Below are 21,363 nucleotides of genomic sequence, written 5' to 3' on the forward strand. Positions count from 1 at the left end.
TTTGTTTTTTTTTTTTTTTTTTTTTTTTTTTTTTTTTTTTTTTTTTTTTTTTTTTTTTTTGCAGGGAACAAATAATCTGTGGAAAACTAAAGGGAGGTTGGTATATAAAAAATGACCGTTTCCTAACCTCCCTCGACTTGTAAATCTGTAATATGCCAAGTAATAGGTAAAGTCTTTCGCGCTTGATTTTTATAACATGTTTCAGGTGAAGATATTTTCAATTGATCCTTATGATATTTGGCTGCCACGTTTGCATAGTACAATAACAACTCGTTAATTTTCTTTTACTTTTTTTTATTTCTTTTTTTTTGAAAAAGAAGCCATTAATGGCAGCTTCTCGTTCAATTATTTCATTTATATAAGTGTTTCGACTTATGTATGTTAAATTTACTAGGTATTAAGACATTTACTCGACGTAGAGGCCAGGTTAGAGGCCAGGTTTGAACTCTCCATCCTTATTTGTTGAACTTTTTTAAAAAAATCTCCGTCTTGCTATATTTTAAATTTAAAATTTGACTTTGATGTGAACGATTTGTTTAATTATATGGTTTTTTTTTTATAATTAATATGGTGTTTTTTTGAATTGAAGGGGTAGATGCTGGAAATTTTGACAATTGTAAGGATAAATTGTTATTATATGCATGAATGTCTGCAGCATTAATAATTTAATTATGGTCCATGCCATATATTAATTCTTGTTTTACCAATAGAAGCCCCACAATCCAACTAATTCTTGTTTGTAAAGAACTTATTTGCACAATTTTTTATGAATTCCACTGATACAAGAAAGGTATCATTTAAGGGGAAAAGTGCAAAAAAGATGTTGCAAAGAAGGCTCGTGTACTTTTCCTTTGTTCTTATTAGCATCATTTGGCTTTGCATCTCCACTATCCCTAATGTGTGCTAATTCATGCACGGTCTTGAAACTTCTAACGACCGTTATTATTAGATAAGTTTATGAAGAAAAATATGCACTCAAAAAAAGGTATTAGAAATGTTCGTTCTTAATCTATGTCTATCTTAAAGTCTGAAGTTGTAAATAAGTTCATATATCTCAATATCTTCATTGTTGTTGTCTACCCAATCACATTTTAATACAACACACTGAAACTTAAAGAGCTTTAACATAATGAGATTTTTATCTTTAGCACTAAAAACCTAACTTGTTGTAGTAATAATTGTACAATATTCATAATCATAACCGATGGCATAGAAAAGAAAAGGTTAAGATTTAGAACATGATAAATAAACGTGTAACCTTTTTTGAAATTGAAATTTGTCTATGAGTTGTAACATAATAAGAAACGAACAAAAATAATCAAGTATTTAAAATGAAAATAGGGTGAGGATAAAAAGTACTTGACACTCAAATAAATAGTAAGGTTGACTTAAATATATCTTAATTGGTAGGCATCTATGATGTCTCTAAATATTTGAGATTTACTTCATCTATGGCAGGTAACAAATACCAACTCTTATAAATAATGTTTACCGGAGTATAATTCAAATAGACATATACTTTCAACAAAAGTAAAAGATTTGAGTCTTTCACCCAACATATTGATAAAATTTGAAACCGAACATGAGAAACTCATAATTCTATAATCCATGCTTTTATATCTAAACATAAATTGTATAAATTTAAATTTATTAACACTATAAGTCAAGCCTTTTTATTATAGCTCTCGTCTACTACATGTCTCGATTAGTCAAAATCTTCTTTAATTATAACCGTGTTAGACTTTAATGTACGATTTAGTCGAGATGTCCAATATCTAACTTGGCATCTAAGTCCACGCCTACTTAAGACACCACCAACCGCTAGTAATTTCATTCTCTTGTCTTTATCATTTAGACACAAAAGTGATTACCATTTTATCTAACTTTATTTCATTCTATTGTCTAATCAAACTCAATGGATAGAGAGATATAAGAAAAAGCCACAAGATAATATCCATAAAGGAAAAAAGAAAAAAAGAAAATTAACCAAGTCTATTAACATGAAATTGATCTACTAAATACCTAATTTAAAAAAATGTTGAGTTAATCAAATACGTCGTAGGAACATCTTATGTCAAACACTCCTATGATAACTCATAAAATGGCTTCTCATAAAATGATTGTATGTGATTTCCTACCTCCTAGTAAGATGCTTACGGTTAAAAAGCAGAGTATCAAAATCCAAAATGAAATCCTATTTCTATATCTTCTAAAATTCGGTTTTAGGCTTTAACCTTCCCTTACTTGCAAGCTAGAAGCGAGCAATGCCACTTTAAAGAGACAATCTATTGCCCTATCATAAAAAGAAATTTTATTACTTTATCTTAGTTGTATTATATTGACAATTCGTATCTTAGAGACCAAATTTATAACTTATATAAGGTCTAAACAAAATATATGTAATAGAATCATCTAATTGAGATATAATTTCAAACTTTATCGGTCAACATTACTTATGATCGTGTGTCGTAACTAACCTCATTTGATGATCCAAAAGCCAAGTTCTTAAGATTCTCCATAGAGATCGCTCACAAACCACACTTTCCAAAAAACACAATTCACTAAACTCATTGATAATATGTACACAAATCCCTAAAAGAACCCCAAAAAAGATCAATAAAAGTTTCAATTTAAACACAAGGAACACAAATCTGCCACGCCTTGATATCACAGTCCAAACCACCACTGTAAACCATTAACGACCTGTCGTTTTGGTTGTACCGATCAACCGCCGCCGCCAGACATTTCACGGGACCGTTATGCCCTTCCAAAACCGTCAAACACACGTAATTTCCGCTTCCGGCGACGACCCTTTTCCAAATTCTGATCGTCTTGTCTGCAGAGCCACTACAGACCAGATCCAACACCACAGCCAAACACAATATGGCCTTCGAATGGCCTCTCAACACACCCACCAACTCCATAAACCCACCCCCTTCCTCCTTCTCCCAAACTAGGACCGACCTGTCGCAGGCGCCGGAAAATAAAACCGACCCATCGCCGGCGAGGGCCAAGGCATTAATTCCCGAGCTGTGCTTCTCAAGTGTTTGGACCAAAAAATGCCTTTTTCCATCTGGGTTTTTTCTCCAGACTTTGATCCTCTTGTCCGTCGATCCGGTGTACACGTCGCCGTCGCCGGCGAGCGCGACGGCGTTTATGGCGTCGTCGTGGGCTCCGGCAACGGACTCCAAGCATTTGAAATCGGAAGTCCGCCAGATTTTGAGGGTCCGATCCCACGAGACGGAATACAGAAGCGACTCATCGTTTGACAGAGCAAGAGCCGAAACCGTATCGACATGATGAACCCATGTGCATTTCTTGTGCCGTCGGATCTGGACCTGATTATTGGGCATCAAAAGCCTGGCCGTCCGGTCGCCGAGCGTTGGCAGAGTGGCCAAGCGCGTGTACTTTCGTTGTTGATCGAAATCATTAGAGATTTTCCAAACGCGAATTTTGTGGTCCTGATGAGCGCTGTAAAGTTTATCAGATGAAACAACTAGAGATTTCACTGCGCCATGTCCGGTAGTAACCATATTATTCTGAAACTCTTCCTGATTTTCTTCACAGTTTTGAATTGGGTTTCGTTTCCATGATCGGATTTCTTTGTCGGATGAACCAGAGTAGAGGAACTTTCCGGCGAGAGTCAGAGAAGAGATGTAAGAAGAATGACCCTTGAAAGTAGTGAGACATGGAGAAGAATAAGAAGAAGAAGAAGAAGAGTAAGATCGATCGAAATATGTATCTGAATTATGAAAAGTCTGATGGTACTCCATAATTCCCATTTGGAGGCAGTGATCGTTCAAGGCAAACGATGACTTGGGGCAACTTTTTATAGATGATTCTTTCTTTCTATCTGTTGGCAAAAGTGGGAGAGACAAGAAATGGGCCACTTTGGTTTCTCTATCTGTATAATTTTGGAGAACATGAAACGTAGGAAATGGTTTTTAAACAGCCTCTAATTGACCCGTATTTCTAGTTCCACTCTCTATCCGCCATGCATATAGAAGCTACAGCAGAGCTTGGGTTTTCACTCTCACAGATTTACCATCTTCAAATTTGACAACATCCTATTCGGATATTATCTGTCTACCAACCAATTGACGGCCCAGGTTATTTTCAGACAAGCCAAATATTGTATCAAAAACATGAAATCCGAGATGGGTTTAGTCCAATTTGGCTGAGAAATCAACTAATGGGACTCTGTTTTGGGTTCAATAATTGACAGTGACGACTTCTGGGGCATCTCCATGAACCAAAATCAGCTTCCAAGAAAGCGGACAACCCCTAATTCCTTAGAACTAGAAATACAATTAATCAGGACTTATCCTAGGGAAGTTCTGATCTTTAATCTCAAATTAAATGGCTCTCTTTTGTTCTTTTCTGTTTTTCTCCCTCCTTAAAAGTGGAAGACAACTCAATGTATCTCAGGATCCATATTTGATGGGGTTTTTCATTCTTTCTTTCTTTCATAATTTATTTGGGGTTTTCTCTTTAATCTGGTAAGATTCGATTGCAAAGGAGGGGGGCATTAATATTCCACATTCAATTAAAAAATTTGAAGAGGAAATGAGGGGAAAGGACCTGAAAGGGATATTTCTTTCTCACACAATATTTTGATTACTTTTCTGGTAGGATTTGGGGATAATTCTTTACTTCCCCACCCACTAAAGTAAAATTGATATAATAATATTGTAAAACCCATAGGCTATAATCTAAATTAATGTACATATGCACCACATGCTTCTTTTCTGGAACATATCTTTATAGTTTGCCAGCCCTGAAAGGCTAAAACGCAAGTGTTAGTGAAATCATTGAGACTATTTAGGAAAAATAAATACCCCCTTCTCCCCTAAAAGTTCCCCTAGTTTTGGCTACTTTCTTCTAAAACATATTCCTGCCTTACCCCATTTATTTCATTCTGGTCATTTTTGATTCTTCACATCCCTTTTCATTTAGAGAAGCTGGTTTCTCTCAAATTTTGAAAGGATCTGTTGAGTTTAATGACAGAATGGGTGAATTCAAAGTAGAGTTTGTGAAATCTTTAAGGTAAAATTAATAGATTAAAAAAAGAAGACTAAACCTTCCAATCTCTAGTTGATGACATACATTTGAACAAGTATAACATGAGGAAAATAAATTATGAGTGAAAAGGATATCATAGTTTTTTTTGTGACTTGAAGATTTGGACTTGGTCTGAGACAAAGATATTTTTATCACGCTATAATTTTATTTTTCTTATTTTCTAGATGGACATAATTGGTTCAATCCTAGAAATCTTGACTCTAGTCTAATAATATTGACTAACTCGTGAATTAAGAGATATGTGTCCCAAAAATCTTGACTTTGGGTTAAATGAGGAGGGATTTATACCACTAATGATAGTTTTACAGGCAAAAGTTCATACAGTAAAAAAGTTACCCAAGATTCGATTGTTATCTTTGTCAGATAAGACAAAACGTCCTTTAAAACATTCTTTGTGCCCCCATTGAAGGAATCCTCACCCAACTTCGATATGTGACAAAAGGGCATGGTAAAGTTGGTAACATTAGGCAAAAAGGTGAAGGTAAAAGAAGAGCAACATGGTAAGAAGTTGGATATGATTTTAAGAAACAGTGGTAATAGTTTTTACATAAAAAGGAAGGAGAAGGGTTAATAACAGAGAGAAGGAGGATGGGAGTAGGGGGAAGAGCACATGGGTCAAGGCTTGTAACTTTCCAATAGATTGCATTTTGGCCTTTCTGAGCTGCCCCTTAAGTGCTCCACTGAATGGGAAATTTGTTAGATGTTTCTGGTAAGAAGAACCTTTTTTGAACAGCTTCTCTCTTTGTTTGTCTGCAAAAGGACACTCCCATTGCTTCCTTTGAACCCTTCAATTGCTGCCAAGTGTTTGGCTCCTCTTCTCTAAGAGTACTCTTTAATTTTGCTTGGTTCCAATTGATTTCTTCCCCATCCTTGAGTGCCTATCATTTATGCTTCTTTTCAAGGTTTTCATTTTGTAGTTAGGCCTTTGTTTCATGCCTTTTGGGTAACAGTAACTCTGTCTTTTTCATTAATGGTCTACTTAGTTTTAAGTTTTTGTTTGGTAAGAGGAGAAAATAGTTTTTCTTTTTAAACTATATTATGATAACACTTTATCTTCAATGGAAAATCCTCCCCTCAACGTTAAACTAAATCTCTAGAATTTTGGAACAGATCCATTTCTCGGCGGTTTCGTTCATTTGCCTTGTTAACGGAAGTTACAAACTATCTTGATACTCAAAAGTTTACAAGACGTTTGTGCTACTTTAAGTTCCTTCTCCATATCGTCTTGAATTTCGAGTATTCTTATTTTTAGTACTTAAAAGACTATTTTTTCATCCAATATACCAAACTTATATGAAACAAAGTTTGTGATCCAAGAGTATACTATGTTCCAAAGGATAGGTTGCTTGCCCCCTCCCCTTCTATTATTCCTTCTTTTATCAAAGTAATTTCTAAAGGTTAGATTATACTATGTTCCAAGATTGTGACTCAAGACCCAAGTCTATATTAGGCACCTATTTGTTCGTTTACCAAATTCGACAAGACGTCGTAAAAGCTTTACCAAGGATTGCATTGTGCTTCTTGCTCAAAATTTGTGGCTAGGCTCACAATACTCATACTTATCAATTAGTTTAGCTCATGTCTTCAGGGTCAACAAGTCAGACCTGGGCGTTTTCTTGCTATCTTTGAATAGTTTTTCTTTGAAAAGCTGAAAACCAATGTTCAAGGCCCTAAAATTTCATGGATGTTCTTGGTAAACTATTTGAATTCACTGTTGAAAATTAATAATTGATAACGATAAAGCAGGGGAAAATTATAAGTTGCGAAGAATACTTCGCTACATCAAAAGGAAGAGACTAATTAAAAAAAAGGTATAAAGTTAATTTTACAAATCTAGATTGTTCCAATAAGATATATGGGGTTTGTTGGATGAATTATTGACATTTTATCAAATGTTTCCTCACTATCTTTTCAAAAAGAGGCATCATGAATGGATTTGAGCATATATTGGGTAATGTGATCCTATCAGGTATGCCTTTAAACCTAGGAAATAATGTGAAAGTACAGAACAAAAGACACAAAAATGTGTAGGAAATTGACATCCACCAGATTTGCTCTTTTAAATTCCCTTTTCACTTCTATTCAGCTAGTTTTCCCTTTCACCTGATTTCACAAACTCCTAAAACCATGTATATAATACTTCCCTGATATATAAACGAAGTAGACAACTAGTCTATCTTCATTGTTAAATATACATAGGCATAGACTCTTGCATTAAAATATGGTATTAGGATAACAGAGTCCCCACATTTTTTTAACGGTATTATATCGTTCCTCTTGGACTTGAGCTCATGTAATTTTGCTTTTGGACTTTACCAAAGGGACACCATCATACCAATGGAGTTATTTTTCTTGGTTAACTGCCAATGATCTTCTTGACTTCTAGTTCATCTGATGTCATATTGGCATCCCTAACTCATGGTTTCCTTATCCCAAAATCATAGATTTGGGAATAGTAGTTTGAGTCTATATAGGGACACTAAACCTCCACCGGTCATAATCACTATGCTTGTAAAAAGTGTTTATTTGGGTTTTTCCGTTCGGCCTTCCCCTCAAAGTTTCTAAAATGTGTCGGCTAGGGAGAGGTTTTCACACCCTTATAAAAAATGTTTCGCTCTTCTCCCCAACCGATATGGAATCTCACAAACCACCTTCCTTCGCGGCCCAGCGTCCTCACTGGTACTTGTTCCCTTCTCCAATCAATGTGGGACCCCCCAATCCACCCTCCTTCGGTGTCCAACGTTCTTGCTGGCACTCCGCCTCCTCGCTGGCACATCGCCCAATGTCTGGCTTTAATACCATTTGTTACGGCCCAAGCCCACCGCTAGTAGATTTGGGCCCACCGCTAGTAGATTTTGTCCTCTTTGGGCTTTCCCTTTCGGGTTTTCTCTCAAGGTTTTTAAAACATGTCTGCTAAGGAGAGGTTTTCACACCCTTATAAAGAATGTTTCGTTCTCCTCCCCAACCGATGTGAGATCTCACAATCCACCTTTCTTTGGGGCCCAGCATCTTTGCTGGTACCTATTCCCTTCTCCAATCGATGCGGGACCCCCCAACCCACCCTCCTTTGGGGCTCAGCCTCCTCACTGGCACATCACACGATGTTTGGCTCTGATACGATTTGTTACAACCCAAATCCACCACTAGCAGATATTGTCCTCGTTTAACTTTCCCTTTTAGACTTCCCTCAAAGTTTTTAAAGCGTGTGTGCTAGGAAGAGGTTTTCACACCCTTATAAAGAATGTTCGTTCTCCTCCCCAACCGATGTAGGATCTCACATTAACAAAGAACCATTTTGAAAGAAGTTCTCCAAACGAACTAAACAACTGGAAACATTAAAACTAAAACCGAACTACAATCATATGGGCGTGGCATATATTCATACGTTTCAAATAAAAGCATGTAGTGATTGCCACTAGACCCTGAAAAATAGTGTATGAATTATAGTGGGAAGACAGTAAGAAAACAAGCACTTACATCATCAATATTGGCCACCACTCCACCAACAAGCTTAAAGACATAATTGCACTAAAAACCCTACTTATTCATTGAATTCCTAATTTGATAACAAGTTTTTGGATAAGTTTATCGAACGGACAAAAATTGCAGGCATCAGCCATCTCCTAACAGGATGATTGTTATTATAATTTTTCTGTAACGTGAATAAATAAAGCTAAAGAAATGTCTCCATAATAACAAAATGATGATAAAATATAAATGATGAGATGATCTGAATTTTCTTTTGACTACGATAAGGAAATAATGGGGTTTTTTGGTTTAGGTTGGATTACCAGACAATGCCCAATTGGTTACAGCTTGGAATCCCTATCCAAATTCTCAATGTTGGTCCCATACATGACAGTGGCGATGTAGTCAGCAACCTTTTAGTCCAATACTACATAATCCTTCGATTTCTTGACAGATTTTTCATCTCGCAAGCTGCGATTTGAAGAAGAAGTGGATCAGAAACTGAAATCGGTTCCACTTGAACCAAAAAAAGAGTTCGAATGACTGTTCTTTCTCGCGATTATTCAATCCCCAGAATACAGAGGACATGTATAGTTCCAAATGAGAAATCAGTAACAATCAATAAGCATCAACGAACAGAGAAACTCACATGGAAATTAGCAAAAAATTGCTTCAACGTTTACTCGATCTGCAGTCGATTATGAAACCCTGCATATGGAATAAAGAAGATGAAGATGAGCAAATTTTGGCCTTCGCTATTATACCCACCACCGGGAAATCATCTTAACTGCCGTTTTTCGTACCCAAAAAAATCAAAATAAAAAATAAAAAATAAAAAATATAGGAAATTACATCAGTCGTAGATTAATTAATTAACGACAAATAACTCCAATTGAAGCTTTCTCTCTCTGTTTGTGGTAAAAATATTTTAACTATTGCTAGATTTTAACTTATCAACCAAGATATTTGTACCTATAGGGATTCTAGAAATCGTGCTGGAATTGAGATTTCGTTCAAAGGGAAAAATATCAAATATCTGGAGTTTCTTTTTGTATATTAGATGGATGATCAAACAAGGTTTGATATCAAATATCACGAGTTTCTTTTTGTATATTATATGGATGATCAAATCCACAAAACTTGTTTGATTGTCTTTCTCCGCGAAAAGTCAAAACATAATCAAGTTGAATTTGAGATAGCTATTCAAAATCTTAGTGAAAGTCAAACATTCACTTTGTTCATTTATGAATGTTTTAAAATTACTTGCACTAATAATTCATAAGAAACCATGAACGATTATCAATAGTATGACAGTCAGGTCATCGGGTCTTAGATCTTATTTTTTTGTCAAATATTCTAATAAATTTAGAAACTCTGAGTAAAATTCGAACTTCTTTTTTCCTGCAATTCAACTAAATATAAACGCTCTTATAGTATCAACAACTTGTGGCCAATAATTTAAATCAAATTTAAAAATAGACCCTTAAGAAAGTATTAAAATCTTACATCATATAAAAATGTGAAAAATGATAGGGAGATTATTGAGGTGTTAAATGATTTGAAAGGTTAAAAATGAAACAAAGAATGGCATTCTAGAAGTTAGCATCAACAAACAAGGCCATTTCTGCTGGACATATGACAAAAATTTATATGGGCCCAGAAAGTAGAAGTTGGTCATCCCCAAACAAGGGTCTTCTAGATCAATCCAGAAGGACAAATGCAAGAGGCTCTATGAAATTGCTGAGACCTCTTCAGTGACAGTAGGAGAAGAAAAGCCTCACATCAGAGTAAACATTTCTGAGCCTCAAGAAATTTAGATGCTTCACTTTGTTTAAAGCAAATTCAAACATAATTTAACTAATCAAACACATCGATCGACTTTGAAGATCAAAATCGAAGCTGATATAGGACAACCCCTTCATCAGATCACATATTTTTGAGCTGTAAGAAGATTGGAAGCAAGAATTGCTGTGATTTCAATCTAGACATAATCTAAGTAATGAAAACATCAATAATAACCATCCTTAAGATTAGAAGTTCTTTCCCAGGATGATAGTTCATAGGGAAAAGATTCTTGAGGGACTAATACCCAAGTCAACTGCTCTGGTTTGGAATTTTTCTTTGCATTCATTTACTTTCACGAGAATTGCATCCAGAAACCTAGGATGATGTCGACAGACAAGCAAGAAAATAAGAATTCCAGACCAAAACTCCAATATGTATACATTTTAGTTCCAATGGGAAACCACTTTTCAACGAAGGCCAAAGTGCCCATTTCATTGAACACTGTAGGGGAAAGGACATAGCTACAATAAAATAATAATAACTAACAACTATGTTAGGCTTGTTTTCAGGATAAATACAAACAGACAAGAAGCTATTGGAAATGTTTGGCACTTCAAAGATGACCCCTTCCTACGTTGGTGCACTAAGGAAATGCAACCAAGGTCAAACCTTTTTTTTTTTTTTTTTTTCCTGACTAATTGCAGTAGAAACAGTGCTCAATCAAGGTAAGCTTATTAAATATTTCTAGCACGAAACAAAGCGCATCAAGATATTTGTATAGGTTTCTTCACTGCTTCAGAATACCATGATTTCCATGCTTCCACGTAATGGGAGAAAAGTTCTTTTAAGGCTGACGATTCCAAGAACAAACACCACAACATTAGTTTGTATCAAGTTTGAGGATATTAAAAATTCCAAACTGGTCGCCTAATACTGACCAATAAAGTTCTTTTACAATAACAAACATGAGAAGCGTGCTGAAGAATAATTGAAAGTTGTAAACCGGTGGAAGTGCTGAAAAGATATGAATACGGAGTTTGAATAATTGAAAATTGGAAACCAGTGATAGTGCTGAATAAATATGAATTCGAAGTTTGGAAATTCAACGAATTGGCCATTTAGATCCATTATGGCATTTCAAAACAAAACAGCACTTTGTTCAACTGTGTTTAATTAGAGGGATTACCTTGGTTGTGATACTGAGGGCGGAATGTTGAGGAAAGGCTTTCCCAGTCATGACTCCGCTTCACATTGTTATTATCTGAGACACTAACCTTAGCTACTGTTACTGGAGAAAACGGTCCAAACTGATAGCTCTTGGAAGTTCGTTCACATTCCTGATCCTGACTGTTCTGGCTATCCTCTTGCGAAGAATTCTCGCACTGCACTAGCTTTTGCACATTGAGACAATGATTTAAACCCTGATAGGCAGAACTTTCGGCCTTAGTCTTCTTATAACTGACATTTGTTACGTCAGTTCCAAATGCCCTTTTTCTGGCCTCTGGAAGAACGGTATGCTCACTCTTGACCTTACCCCTCACCCCCAACCACCTAAACGCAGGCTTTCTTGTGTCAGCTGTATGGGTCTGCATATGATTCCAACAAACGTCAAACTTGTGCCAAAGAACAGCGAAAACAAACACAACACAATGTCCTCATTTTGTAAACGGAAACATAAATGAAAATACTGATATGGATATTCCTAGATAAGTTAAAATATCTAAATTAACAAATACGCATTTCACCTGTTTTAAATTAGTTAAAATTTCACTTGTCTACACTTGCGATATTTTGTTGATATTCTTGTTAAGATTCATCGATTCTTTATGACATAATGGAAGTATTGATTCGCCCCTTATGTCATTGTCAAACCTATAGACATCTAGAAGGATCAATATGTTGATAGAAATTTAATACTCTGGTCAGCGTGCAATAATGCAGTACCTTTTCAATTAGATTCATAGAAGACAGCACATTCGCAATGTCATATAGCCTCCTTACCTTTGCTGTAAATAACAAAAGATAGTTACTAACAAGAATTTCCCAGTTCACATTCTAAAATTAATAGCAAAGTTCAGGATTACTTACTTCTCATTATTGATGAATTGTGACCATCTCCTAATAAGAGTTTTGCTGCTTCATCAAGGGAAATCATATTCACCTGTAACGCCAAAATTATTCTATCAATCAACAGAACTCGCACAGAGGATCACCCACAAACAAGTCAAAGATAGGGTGTCATTTTTTCACTCACATGACTGCAAATAAATAGCTTAACAAAATTTTGCGTCAGGAGAGCCAATGACTTTTCCCTTCTATTGTCTGCATATACTAATAGAAAGAGTAAGGGAACCAGATTGTGGAAGGCAACCAACTTTGTTAAGTACAACAAATATAAAGGTCTGAAATTGAACCAATGAACCTAATGCCCTGATGGCCAAACCGTACAAATGTTGGCGGAGGACAGCCAACTTAAATACACAGTATCAATTCAAGCAATCAGAAAAACCAATCTCAAATAGGCTGATGGGCAACTTCCGAAGATAAAAAAGGGTCACTTGAAGTAACAAGGAAAATGCATACCGGCTTTCAGCGATGATGAAGATGATTTCGGCACGGCTGCAGTTGAGTTCTGGCTTCCAGTCGGATTGGAAAATCTTTCATCATCGTCTTCATCATCCGAGACCTAAATGTGTCAAAATGTAAACAAGGAAACTTCAAATTGCAACCCATACGCACGCAACAAATGGGGAGAAAATAAAATAGCATACTTTTGCATAATCGTTACCATCAGATGCAGTACAATTTTCCTTCAAGCCCTCTTCCTATCAAACAATTCAAAACTAAATTATTTCCATATCCCTATTGGGAACAGCAGATAAAATGAAATCAGAGCAACTCCATTTTACCCTAAGGAAACCGAATTAACCTACTTTAAGATCCTGTAAGGCCTTAGGGATTGCCCCAAACCCATTCCAGCTGTACTGATTCTTCGCCTTTCTCGAGAGAACCTAAATTACAAGAGGAAAACACAAGCTTAAATTAGCACATACATGGAATCAGAACAAACACAAAATAACTTCAGAAAAGAAACCAAAAAAGAAATCCCACCCCGACGCTTTCCAAGACATTCACAATATCGTAGATCCGCCGCCTTTCCACACCTGTACACACCAAAACCCTCAGATTTCAGGAAAAAGAAAATAATAAAAAAAAAAAAAAAAAGCTAAACAGTTCATGCAACAAATACGAACTAGAATTAAACCTAATCGCGATGCGGCATCGTCAAGCCCAATCGAATGGACTCCATCGTGGTCATACAAGCTCAAAAAACTGCACAGAACACAGAAACAAATCAAAATCTTGAAATCATCAAGCAAAAAGGCATGGATTACACCGACTGCAAAAGAATCATACTTTGAGCATAAAAGACCAAGGGATTTCTGCTTCCTACTGTAAGTGTGGTGCCTGGAGGAACAAGAATCCGGTAGAGCGGAAGAGGATGGCAGAGCCGCCATCAGTCGTCACAGTCCGGCCGCCGCTCAGCAGATCTAGAACAAAACATGCGGGAAATGGGTTCGGAATTGGAGGGAAGAGAGAAATGTGATAGAGAGGGAGAAATGAGAAAGGAAAGAGAGTGAATTATGATCGTTGAGATGAAAGAGACTGAATCATGACCGTTGAGATTAAGACGGGAGATAGGAGATTTTAGACTTTAGGCGGGGAAGGGTCTTTCGTAATTTTTGAAAGTTTTTAGTGATTATTTTTGAACAAGTTGAATTTTTACGCGCTCTAAATTATTATTATTCGATTTTCTTTTTTTTTTTTTAATAATTTTGTTACGTGTACTTTTTCCATATATAATATCCAAATTAATTGTACATTTATGTCGTAATATTAAAATGGATATTTTTATTAGTTTAGCTTAAAAAAAATCTATTTGTATTAATTTTAAAATTGATGAATAAAAATTAAATTAAAAATCAATATAAATAATAAATAACAAATAAAATAAAGGAATGATATATATATATATATATATATGAAATTAATTAGAGTTTGTACAAGACAATAATAAAACTAATTAAATTGCTAAATTCACCCACCATTCTATTATATAACTTTATAAATCAAATTAATTTACACAAAATATATCAAAATATTATACAAACTAATTAATATTCCATAAACTAATTTTTAAAGGGGATGATTTTATAGTTTAATTAATACCGAAGCACTAATGACCATTTTTAAAAGTTGATGATTCGATCTCACACTATATATCATGGTCCTTTCGGAGAAGATCGTTAATCATTAACCGTTGGCGAAGAACCCCAGAATACAAGCTAACATAAAAACCAGACTCATTTGATGATCCAAATCCGATTGTTTGTTGACACATGATCTTGTCCGAGCATATCCAATCGCTGCTCATTATCAGCAAGGATATCTATTGCAACTTAGGGTTAAATTAATCAAATTAAACATACCTAAAACTGATCGAGTCTTGATATGAGACCTTGAAACAAATGAACTCAGTGTCCACTTATAACTGCATTGTTTACGAATGGAAGACTTCAAGGTATCAACTCCATTCCATCTCCTAACCACAGCTCCACATACACTAACTTGCCCTTCATTGCACTGAAACTCGCATCATTCGTAGCGACAATGGCTTCATAACTTAAATTTACGAGGAAGGCGACCACATTGGCTCTGCAATCTCAATATCTCATTGGCAAACGCTTGATTACCTGTTAGCAAAAGCCCGTTTAGGACTCGATTAAAAGTGAACTTTCGAGGGAGGAATCCTTTATCGATCATCTCAACCAACAGCTTCCCAGCAACCACTAGATCTTTAGACTCTTTCCTCACAAACATTGCACTAATCATAACATTATAAGTATCCAAATTTGGTAAACAACCTATGTGGCCCATCTTCTCAAACACACTCAACCCCTTTTCTATGTCACCAGCATCACAAAAGTACCGAATGACAACATTATATGTCTGAACATTTGGCTCACACCCATCAGTTTTCATTCTCTCCATGAACTCCATAGCCTTATCCATATTGCCTGCATGACACAATCCTCTTATAAGCACATTATATGTGGTCAAATTTGGCACATAACCCCTGTTCATCATATCCTCAAACAACATTACTGCATTCTCCACGCTATCTTTCTTACACAAAACCTGTATCATAGCATTGTAAGTTGCTGTTGAAGGAAGAACACCTTCACCAACCATCTCATCAAAAACCTTTCGGGCCCTTTTAATTTCACCAACAACACCAAACCCATGAACCATAGTAGTGTAAGTAACAACATCAATTTCAACTTCCCTCTCTTTCATTTGCAAAAAGAACAGCCAAGCTTCATTAATCTGACCAGCTCTAAAATACCCTTTTAAAACTATATTGTAAGTAGTAATAGTTGGAGTCAAACCTCTATCCACCATCTCCTTCAAAATCTCCAGTGCTTTCGGAGTACGCTTAATCAAGCACCACCCATTTGCAATTATGTTATAGCTAACAACATCAGCCTTAAATTTTCCTCTCAAAACCTTAAATAGATGGTTGTAAGCCATTTCTACACGTTTTGACTTACAGAGGATATCAAGAATGGTGTTAAATGAATGCAGATCCTGACGACAGCCATGCTCCCGCATGGACAAGAAAACCTTGATCGCTCTGTCTGGTTTTCCAGCGCCTACGAACCTCTCAGCAATAATTGCGAAGGTTTTCGAACTGGGTCCAATCCGCCGAGCTCGCATTCGAGCCACTAGAGCCCACACAGACTTGTAGTCGCGCATACGGCCTGCAATGTCGATGGCATGGTCGAAGGAAGACGAGGAATGGGCATAAGATGGATGGTACTCGAGTTGTTTGAAGAATTGCAGCGCTTTCGGTCCATGGAACCATAGGCGCTTGAGAACCTTGTTCACAAGTTCAGGCGTAAATTGAACTTGTGATCCATGGAGGATTCCCCTCAAGCTTTTTGGGGCAGATTCTAGGACAAGATTGGCGATATCCACAGCGGTGGCATCTAGGGCGGAGCAAGATTGGGGTTCCGATTGGGTAGTGAAATCGCGAGATGAGAGCGACAAGCTGCGTTTTGGTGAGCAAAGATGGAGAAAAACAACCTTCGTCTTCGCCTTGTTTACTCCTCCATTAATGTTTCTGTGAAACATAGCGAAATGGGTGCGCTTGCAGCCGATTGAAACATTTTTTTTCCCATTTCCCCTTGATTTTCCCTCGTATTTTCTCTCTGCCCAAACAAGAAAAAAAAAAAAAAAAAAATCAAATCTTTCGATATCATCGCTGAGTTTGGGCTTTAACCCGAAATGGGCTTTATGAATTCGGCCTATTAGTCTGAACAAACAAACAAATAAACACGCAAGTTTAAAAGTTTGGGCGGGCAAGAGCCGGAGGCTCCAAGTCTGGTGGGGCGAAACGAACAGAAAGCGCATGTTAGCGACGTCCGAAATTTGAAGTTTTGAGTTAACAAGGAAGAGCGCAAGAAAGGCGCCATAGGGACGGAGATTCAATGAATTCAAAAGAAAACTGTAGAAACGAGCTTCGTACTGCAATCCGGCAGCTCAGTGATCGTTGTCTCTACTCTGCTTCCAAATGGTACAGTTCCCATAGCCCTAAAATTTCTCTCTCTCTTGGTGCTTCTGATCTTTATTTTATACTCAATCTTGTTTGAACTGCTCAAGTGCTGGTTGATGTGCTTAATTTGGATCTGAGGTGTTGAGTTCTCTTGAAGTTTAGATGTTAGTGTTACATGGTCTCTGAGAAAGCGGCGGACAAGGTCGAATTGGTGACTTTAAATCGTGTCTTTGTTTACTTGATGAAGGCTCTTCTTACACGCGATGTACTTTAAGTATGATGAATTTTAAATTGCTATGGTCGTAATTGATCGGAGTTCAAGTTTTGGTATCTAGTTCTTAAACAATCTGCAAGCTCTTGTAACAATTAATCTCCTTCGTATATTGTAATATGACTAAAAGATTTAATTGAAGTTTTGAGATTCCTTTGTCTTTACAGGGCAGCAGAGCAATTGGTGGGTATCGAGCAAGATCCAGCTAAGTTCACACCTTCAAACACCAGGTTTCAGCGTGGAAGTTCGAGTATTCGTCGGAGATTTCATACAAATGAGAGTTGTTCAACCCCTATTGCTGGCATATCTTATGTTTCTACTCCAGTGATGGAGGAGGATGAGGTTGTGGATGGTGATTTTTACCTCCTGGCCAAATCATACTTCGATTGCCGTGAGTACAAGAGGGCTGCGCATGTTCTTCGAGAGCAAAACGGAAAGAAATCTGTGTTCTTGCGGCAATATGCTCTTTATCTGGTCAGTTGATCCTTAGTTCAGTTTACTAAAAAACTTAGAAATCAAGTGAAGGAATGTAAGTAGCTATAGCTTTCCAAAGAAAAATAGTAAAAGAAAGATATGTTACTCTCCTCTAATATCCTTCTGATTATATATGCTTGATCATGATCTGGATCATATCTATTCCAAGATTTTCATTTTTTCCACTTTTTCCCTTATAAAGTCATATGTTTTCAAGATTTCAATCAGAAAGTGATCTTTCTCTTGTTATTTTTCATTTGAGACTTCACCTAGAATTTCAGCTTAAATGCAGTGCACATATTTAAATTGTTATTATGAGTATTCTTGATCATGTTAGCTAAGATCACGTGGAAATTTATCAGGTTCTTCCCAATTTGAGCTTTATTTTTTTATTTTTTTATTTTTTTTTTGTAGAAGAGCATTCTAAACCTGTCTGTGACTCATTGGACGTGTTCTTATTTTTCCATTGTCCAATGTCCATGAATTGTTAATAGTTAATAGTCATCAAGGAAAATGATGCATGAAACGTGAAAAGTGTCTTTGACAACCTTTTCTATATAGATTCAGTATCATTTGTTTGCATTTGATTGATAGATGTGAGACCACTCTGGAATAATAATAGGTGGAAAACATAACATGTGAGATATGCTTTCTACACTAAACTATTTGCATACAATGCTTACTAATATCTTTTGTTCAGTCCAGTGGCTCAATTCATGTATTTCATTGATAAAAATGAAGACCAGTTAGAAACACACTAGAACTCTCTTCAAAAAAAATTTGTAATAAACAGATTTTGTCTATGTTCTTGGTTATTTTTCACCTCGACTTTGTGGTTCTCTTTCTCAAACCAACAACTCGCACTTTGCTTCGTGTAGGCCGGTGAAAAGCGAAAAGAAGAAGAGGTAGTAGAACTTGAGGGATCGTTGGGTAAGAGCAATGCTGTAAATCAAGAACTGGTTTCATTGGAAAGGGAGTTATCAACCCTCCGAAAAAATGGCATGATCGACCCGTTTGGACTGTACTTGTATGGACTCGTGCTCAAACAAAAAGGCAGTGAAAGTCTTGCTCGCACAGCTCTTATGGAGTCGGTGAACAGCTACCCTTGGAACTGGAGTGCATGGTCAGAGCTGCAATCCTTGTGCACTACAATTGACATATTGAACAGCCTTAATCTCAATAACCATTGGATGAAGGACTTTTTTCTTGCCTATGCTTACCATGAACTCAGGATGCATAATGAATCCTTGGTAAAATATGAGAACTTACAAGCTACTTTTGGTTTTAGTAATTACATACAAGCTCAAATTGCCAAAGCCCAATATAGCTTGAGGGAGTTTGATCAAGTTGAAGCAATATTTGAAGAACTTCTTAGGAATGATCCTTATCGGGTGGAAGACATGGATATGTATTCAAATGTCCTCTATGCAAAGGAATGCTTCTCTGCCTTGAGCTACCTTGCTCATAGAGTTTTCATGACAGATAAGTATAGACCTGAATCTTGCTGCATTATTGGAAATTACTATAGTTTAAAGGGGCAGCACGAGAAGTCAGTTGTATATTTCAGAAGGGCACTCAAATTAAACAAAAACTATTTATCTGCTTGGACTCTGATGGGACATGAATTTGTGGAGATGAAGAACATTCCTGCTGCCATTGATGCGTACCGACGAGCTGTGGATATAAATCCGTGTGATTATCGAGCTTGGTATGGGTTAGGGCAAGCTTATGAAATGATGGGCATGCCTTTCTATGCTCTACATTACTTCAAGAAATCTGTATTTTTGCAACCGAACGATTCTAGATTGTGGATTGCCATGGCTCAGTGTTACGAAAGCGAACAGTTACGAATGCTGGAGGAGGCAATCAAGTGTTACAGAAGGGCTGCAAGTTGTAACGATAGAGAAGCCATTGCCCTGCACCAGTTGGCTAAACTGCATTCTGAGTTGAGGCAGTCTGAAGAGGCAGCATTCTACTACAAAAAGGATTTAGAAAGAATGGAAGCTGAAGAGAGGGAAGGACCCAATATGGTTGAAGCTTTACTTTTTCTTGCTACCTACTATAAAGCACAAAAGAAATTTGATGAAGCAGAAGTGTATTGTACACGCCTTCTGGATTACACTGGTCCGGTGAGTATTATTGGTTTTGCGTTTTTGAAGTTTACTCTTTCATGGCCAACATGTAGTTCAAGTGTCACTCAACCACCATTGTCTTTTTGGTGCTGTCATTCATTGCAGGAGAAAGAAACGGCTAAGGATTTACTCAGAGGAATGAGGCTACCACAGTCTAGCTTTCCATCTATGGATGTTGAGCTCTTCCCTCCCTAAGTTTTCTCCATTGCAACACCTGATTTTCTAACCTACTTTTCCAATATTTGGAGACGAATACAGGTCGGTCGATATCGAGCAAATATATACTGACTGCTAAGTGTTTGGCCTAGAAATCTTCATTTCTTCGAAGTTCCAACATCAAGGTTTGGCGTCTTCACTATATTCAATGTTTTTATTCAATTGTATTGCCCTTTCTCTCTCGCTCAGTCCACTCTAGGTTGGCTGTGCATTTTGAATTATCCAGTAGAAGGAGCATTTCTGTTGTATCTTTGTTGATTAATTCCAGTAGCCTGAATTTAGAAACCGTTCTAATTATTTCGAACCTTATTTTTTGTTATTATTTCAATGTGTAATAGAAGTACCCAACTTATGCACTTTGGGAAAGAATGGTGCAAAAGGTAACCATTAAGAATCTCTTCTCTGAGGTAGGATTGAACTATTGACATTTAGAATGGTAATACACATTTTACTATTGAGCTAAGTGTCACAATCGCACTTTTGATGGCAGTGGACTTGCGATTGTGTGGTATTCACTTCCCAACAACAAGTGAGCTAAGCCAATTCGTTCTTGCGTCGCCTACGGCCAAGCGACGTATGCTCAAGCTTCTGACCTCAGTTTAAGAGAAGGTTTTTAAAAAACGAGGGCAGAGAGAAATTTTCGAAAGAGGTTTTAAAAGAGTGTTATATATGCAAGCAAAAGAGTAACAAACAGTATATAACTATTGGTAGGGAAAAGTTAACACCTGGTCATATCCCCTAAAGCATTGGTAGCAAAAGCATTGGTAGCAAAAGAGTAACACAGTATATAACTATTGGTAGGGAGAAGTTGACAACTAGTCAACAACTGGTCATATCCCTATTTCATGTTTGCCGGTCATATCCTCTAAAGCATTTCATGTCTGGCTGGCTTAAACAAATATTTCTGTAACGTCATACTTTCTAGAAATACACAAGTAAAACACTACAACATGGAAAGACAAAGGGTTACGGTGCACCACGCCTTGGTACAACATGGAAAGACGTAAAGGGTTTGGCTTGTCGTAGGCATGCAGCCATGGGCAACACCACGCCTTGGACGAGCATGACTGTTACACAACACTAAGCTCAATCTATAAATTTTGAATTAGAAAAGTCCAACTCTAATCAATTGAATTATTGAATTAGGAATGAATTAACCATCCATCTCTAATGGAAATGAATGTATAGAGTGACTACTGGATTGAGTTCATTCATATATTCTAATTGATCAATTCCTTTCAAGTGATAACATATTTCCAGTGTTGGAGTCCATCCAAATTTGAAAATATACTTGCAATAAACATCTGTGTAATATGTCT

General features: G+C 36.7%; 4 protein-coding genes and 1 long non-coding RNA gene across 8 annotated transcripts; 2 read left to right on the top strand and 3 right to left on the bottom strand.

Annotated features, from left to right (window-relative positions):
* Positions 1–1,810: 1,810 nt before the first annotated feature.
* Positions 1,811–16,818, bottom strand: LOC111495100 (pentatricopeptide repeat-containing protein At1g74900, mitochondrial). Its single transcript, XM_023144973.1, has 3 exons — positions 14,855–16,818; positions 12,801–12,806; positions 1,811–1,821 (listed from the first exon to the last, which is right to left on the bottom strand). The coding sequence occupies exon 1, from the start codon at positions 16,807–16,809 to the stop codon at positions 15,013–15,015; it is 1,797 nt and encodes a 598-aa protein (XP_023000741.1). The 5' UTR covers positions 16,810–16,818; the 3' UTR covers positions 1,811–1,821; positions 12,801–12,806; positions 14,855–15,012.
* Positions 2,487–9,315, bottom strand: LOC111495104 (protein JINGUBANG). Its single transcript, XM_023144979.1, has 4 exons — positions 9,200–9,315; positions 8,874–9,021; positions 4,904–4,988; positions 2,487–4,777 (listed from the first exon to the last, which is right to left on the bottom strand). The coding sequence occupies exon 4, from the start codon at positions 3,780–3,782 to the stop codon at positions 2,631–2,633; it is 1,152 nt and encodes a 383-aa protein (XP_023000747.1). The 5' UTR covers positions 3,783–4,777; positions 4,904–4,988; positions 8,874–9,021; positions 9,200–9,315; the 3' UTR covers positions 2,487–2,630.
* LOC111495106 lies at positions 6,646–9,024 on the top strand. Its single transcript, XR_002720276.1, has 2 exons — positions 6,646–7,051; positions 8,864–9,024. It is a non-coding gene; the product is annotated as an uncharacterized LOC111495106 (long non-coding RNA).
* LOC111495102 (E2F transcription factor-like E2FE) lies at positions 10,717–14,026 on the bottom strand. 4 transcript variants are annotated; one of them, XM_023144977.1, is made up of 11 exons: positions 13,753–14,021; positions 13,601–13,668; positions 13,447–13,499; positions 13,269–13,346; positions 13,107–13,160; positions 12,919–13,021; positions 12,590–12,666; positions 12,424–12,496; positions 12,280–12,341; positions 11,522–11,921; positions 10,717–11,185 (listed from the first exon to the last, which is right to left on the bottom strand). In XM_023144977.1, exons 1-11 carry the CDS (start codon positions 13,851–13,853, stop codon positions 11,100–11,102), a joined length of 1,155 nt encoding a protein of 384 aa, XP_023000745.1. In that variant the 5' UTR covers positions 13,854–14,021; the 3' UTR covers positions 10,717–11,099. The 4 variants fall into 4 exon arrangements, with proteins under 4 accessions (XP_023000745.1, XP_023000746.1, XP_023000743.1 ...); XM_023144978.1 differs by having other exon boundaries at positions 12,590–12,657; positions 13,753–14,020; XM_023144975.1 differs by lacking the exon at positions 10,717–11,185 and adding an exon at positions 11,192–11,349 and having other exon boundaries at positions 13,753–14,026.
* Positions 16,819–16,844: 26 nt separating the features above from the next.
* Positions 16,845–20,428, top strand: LOC111495101 (anaphase-promoting complex subunit 8). Its single transcript, XM_023144974.1, has 4 exons — positions 16,845–16,972; positions 17,390–17,696; positions 18,575–19,825; positions 19,934–20,428. The coding sequence occupies exons 1-4, from the start codon at positions 16,887–16,889 to the stop codon at positions 20,021–20,023; spliced, it is 1,734 nt and encodes a 577-aa protein (XP_023000742.1). The 5' UTR covers positions 16,845–16,886; the 3' UTR covers positions 20,024–20,428.
* Positions 20,429–21,363: the final 935 nt, after the last annotated feature.

This window comes from Cucurbita maxima, unplaced genomic scaffold (assembly GCF_002738345.1).
Source record: "Cucurbita maxima cultivar Rimu unplaced genomic scaffold, Cmax_1.0 Cma_Scf00021, whole genome shotgun sequence".
Taxonomy (NCBI): domain Eukaryota; kingdom Viridiplantae; phylum Streptophyta; class Magnoliopsida; order Cucurbitales; family Cucurbitaceae; genus Cucurbita; species Cucurbita maxima.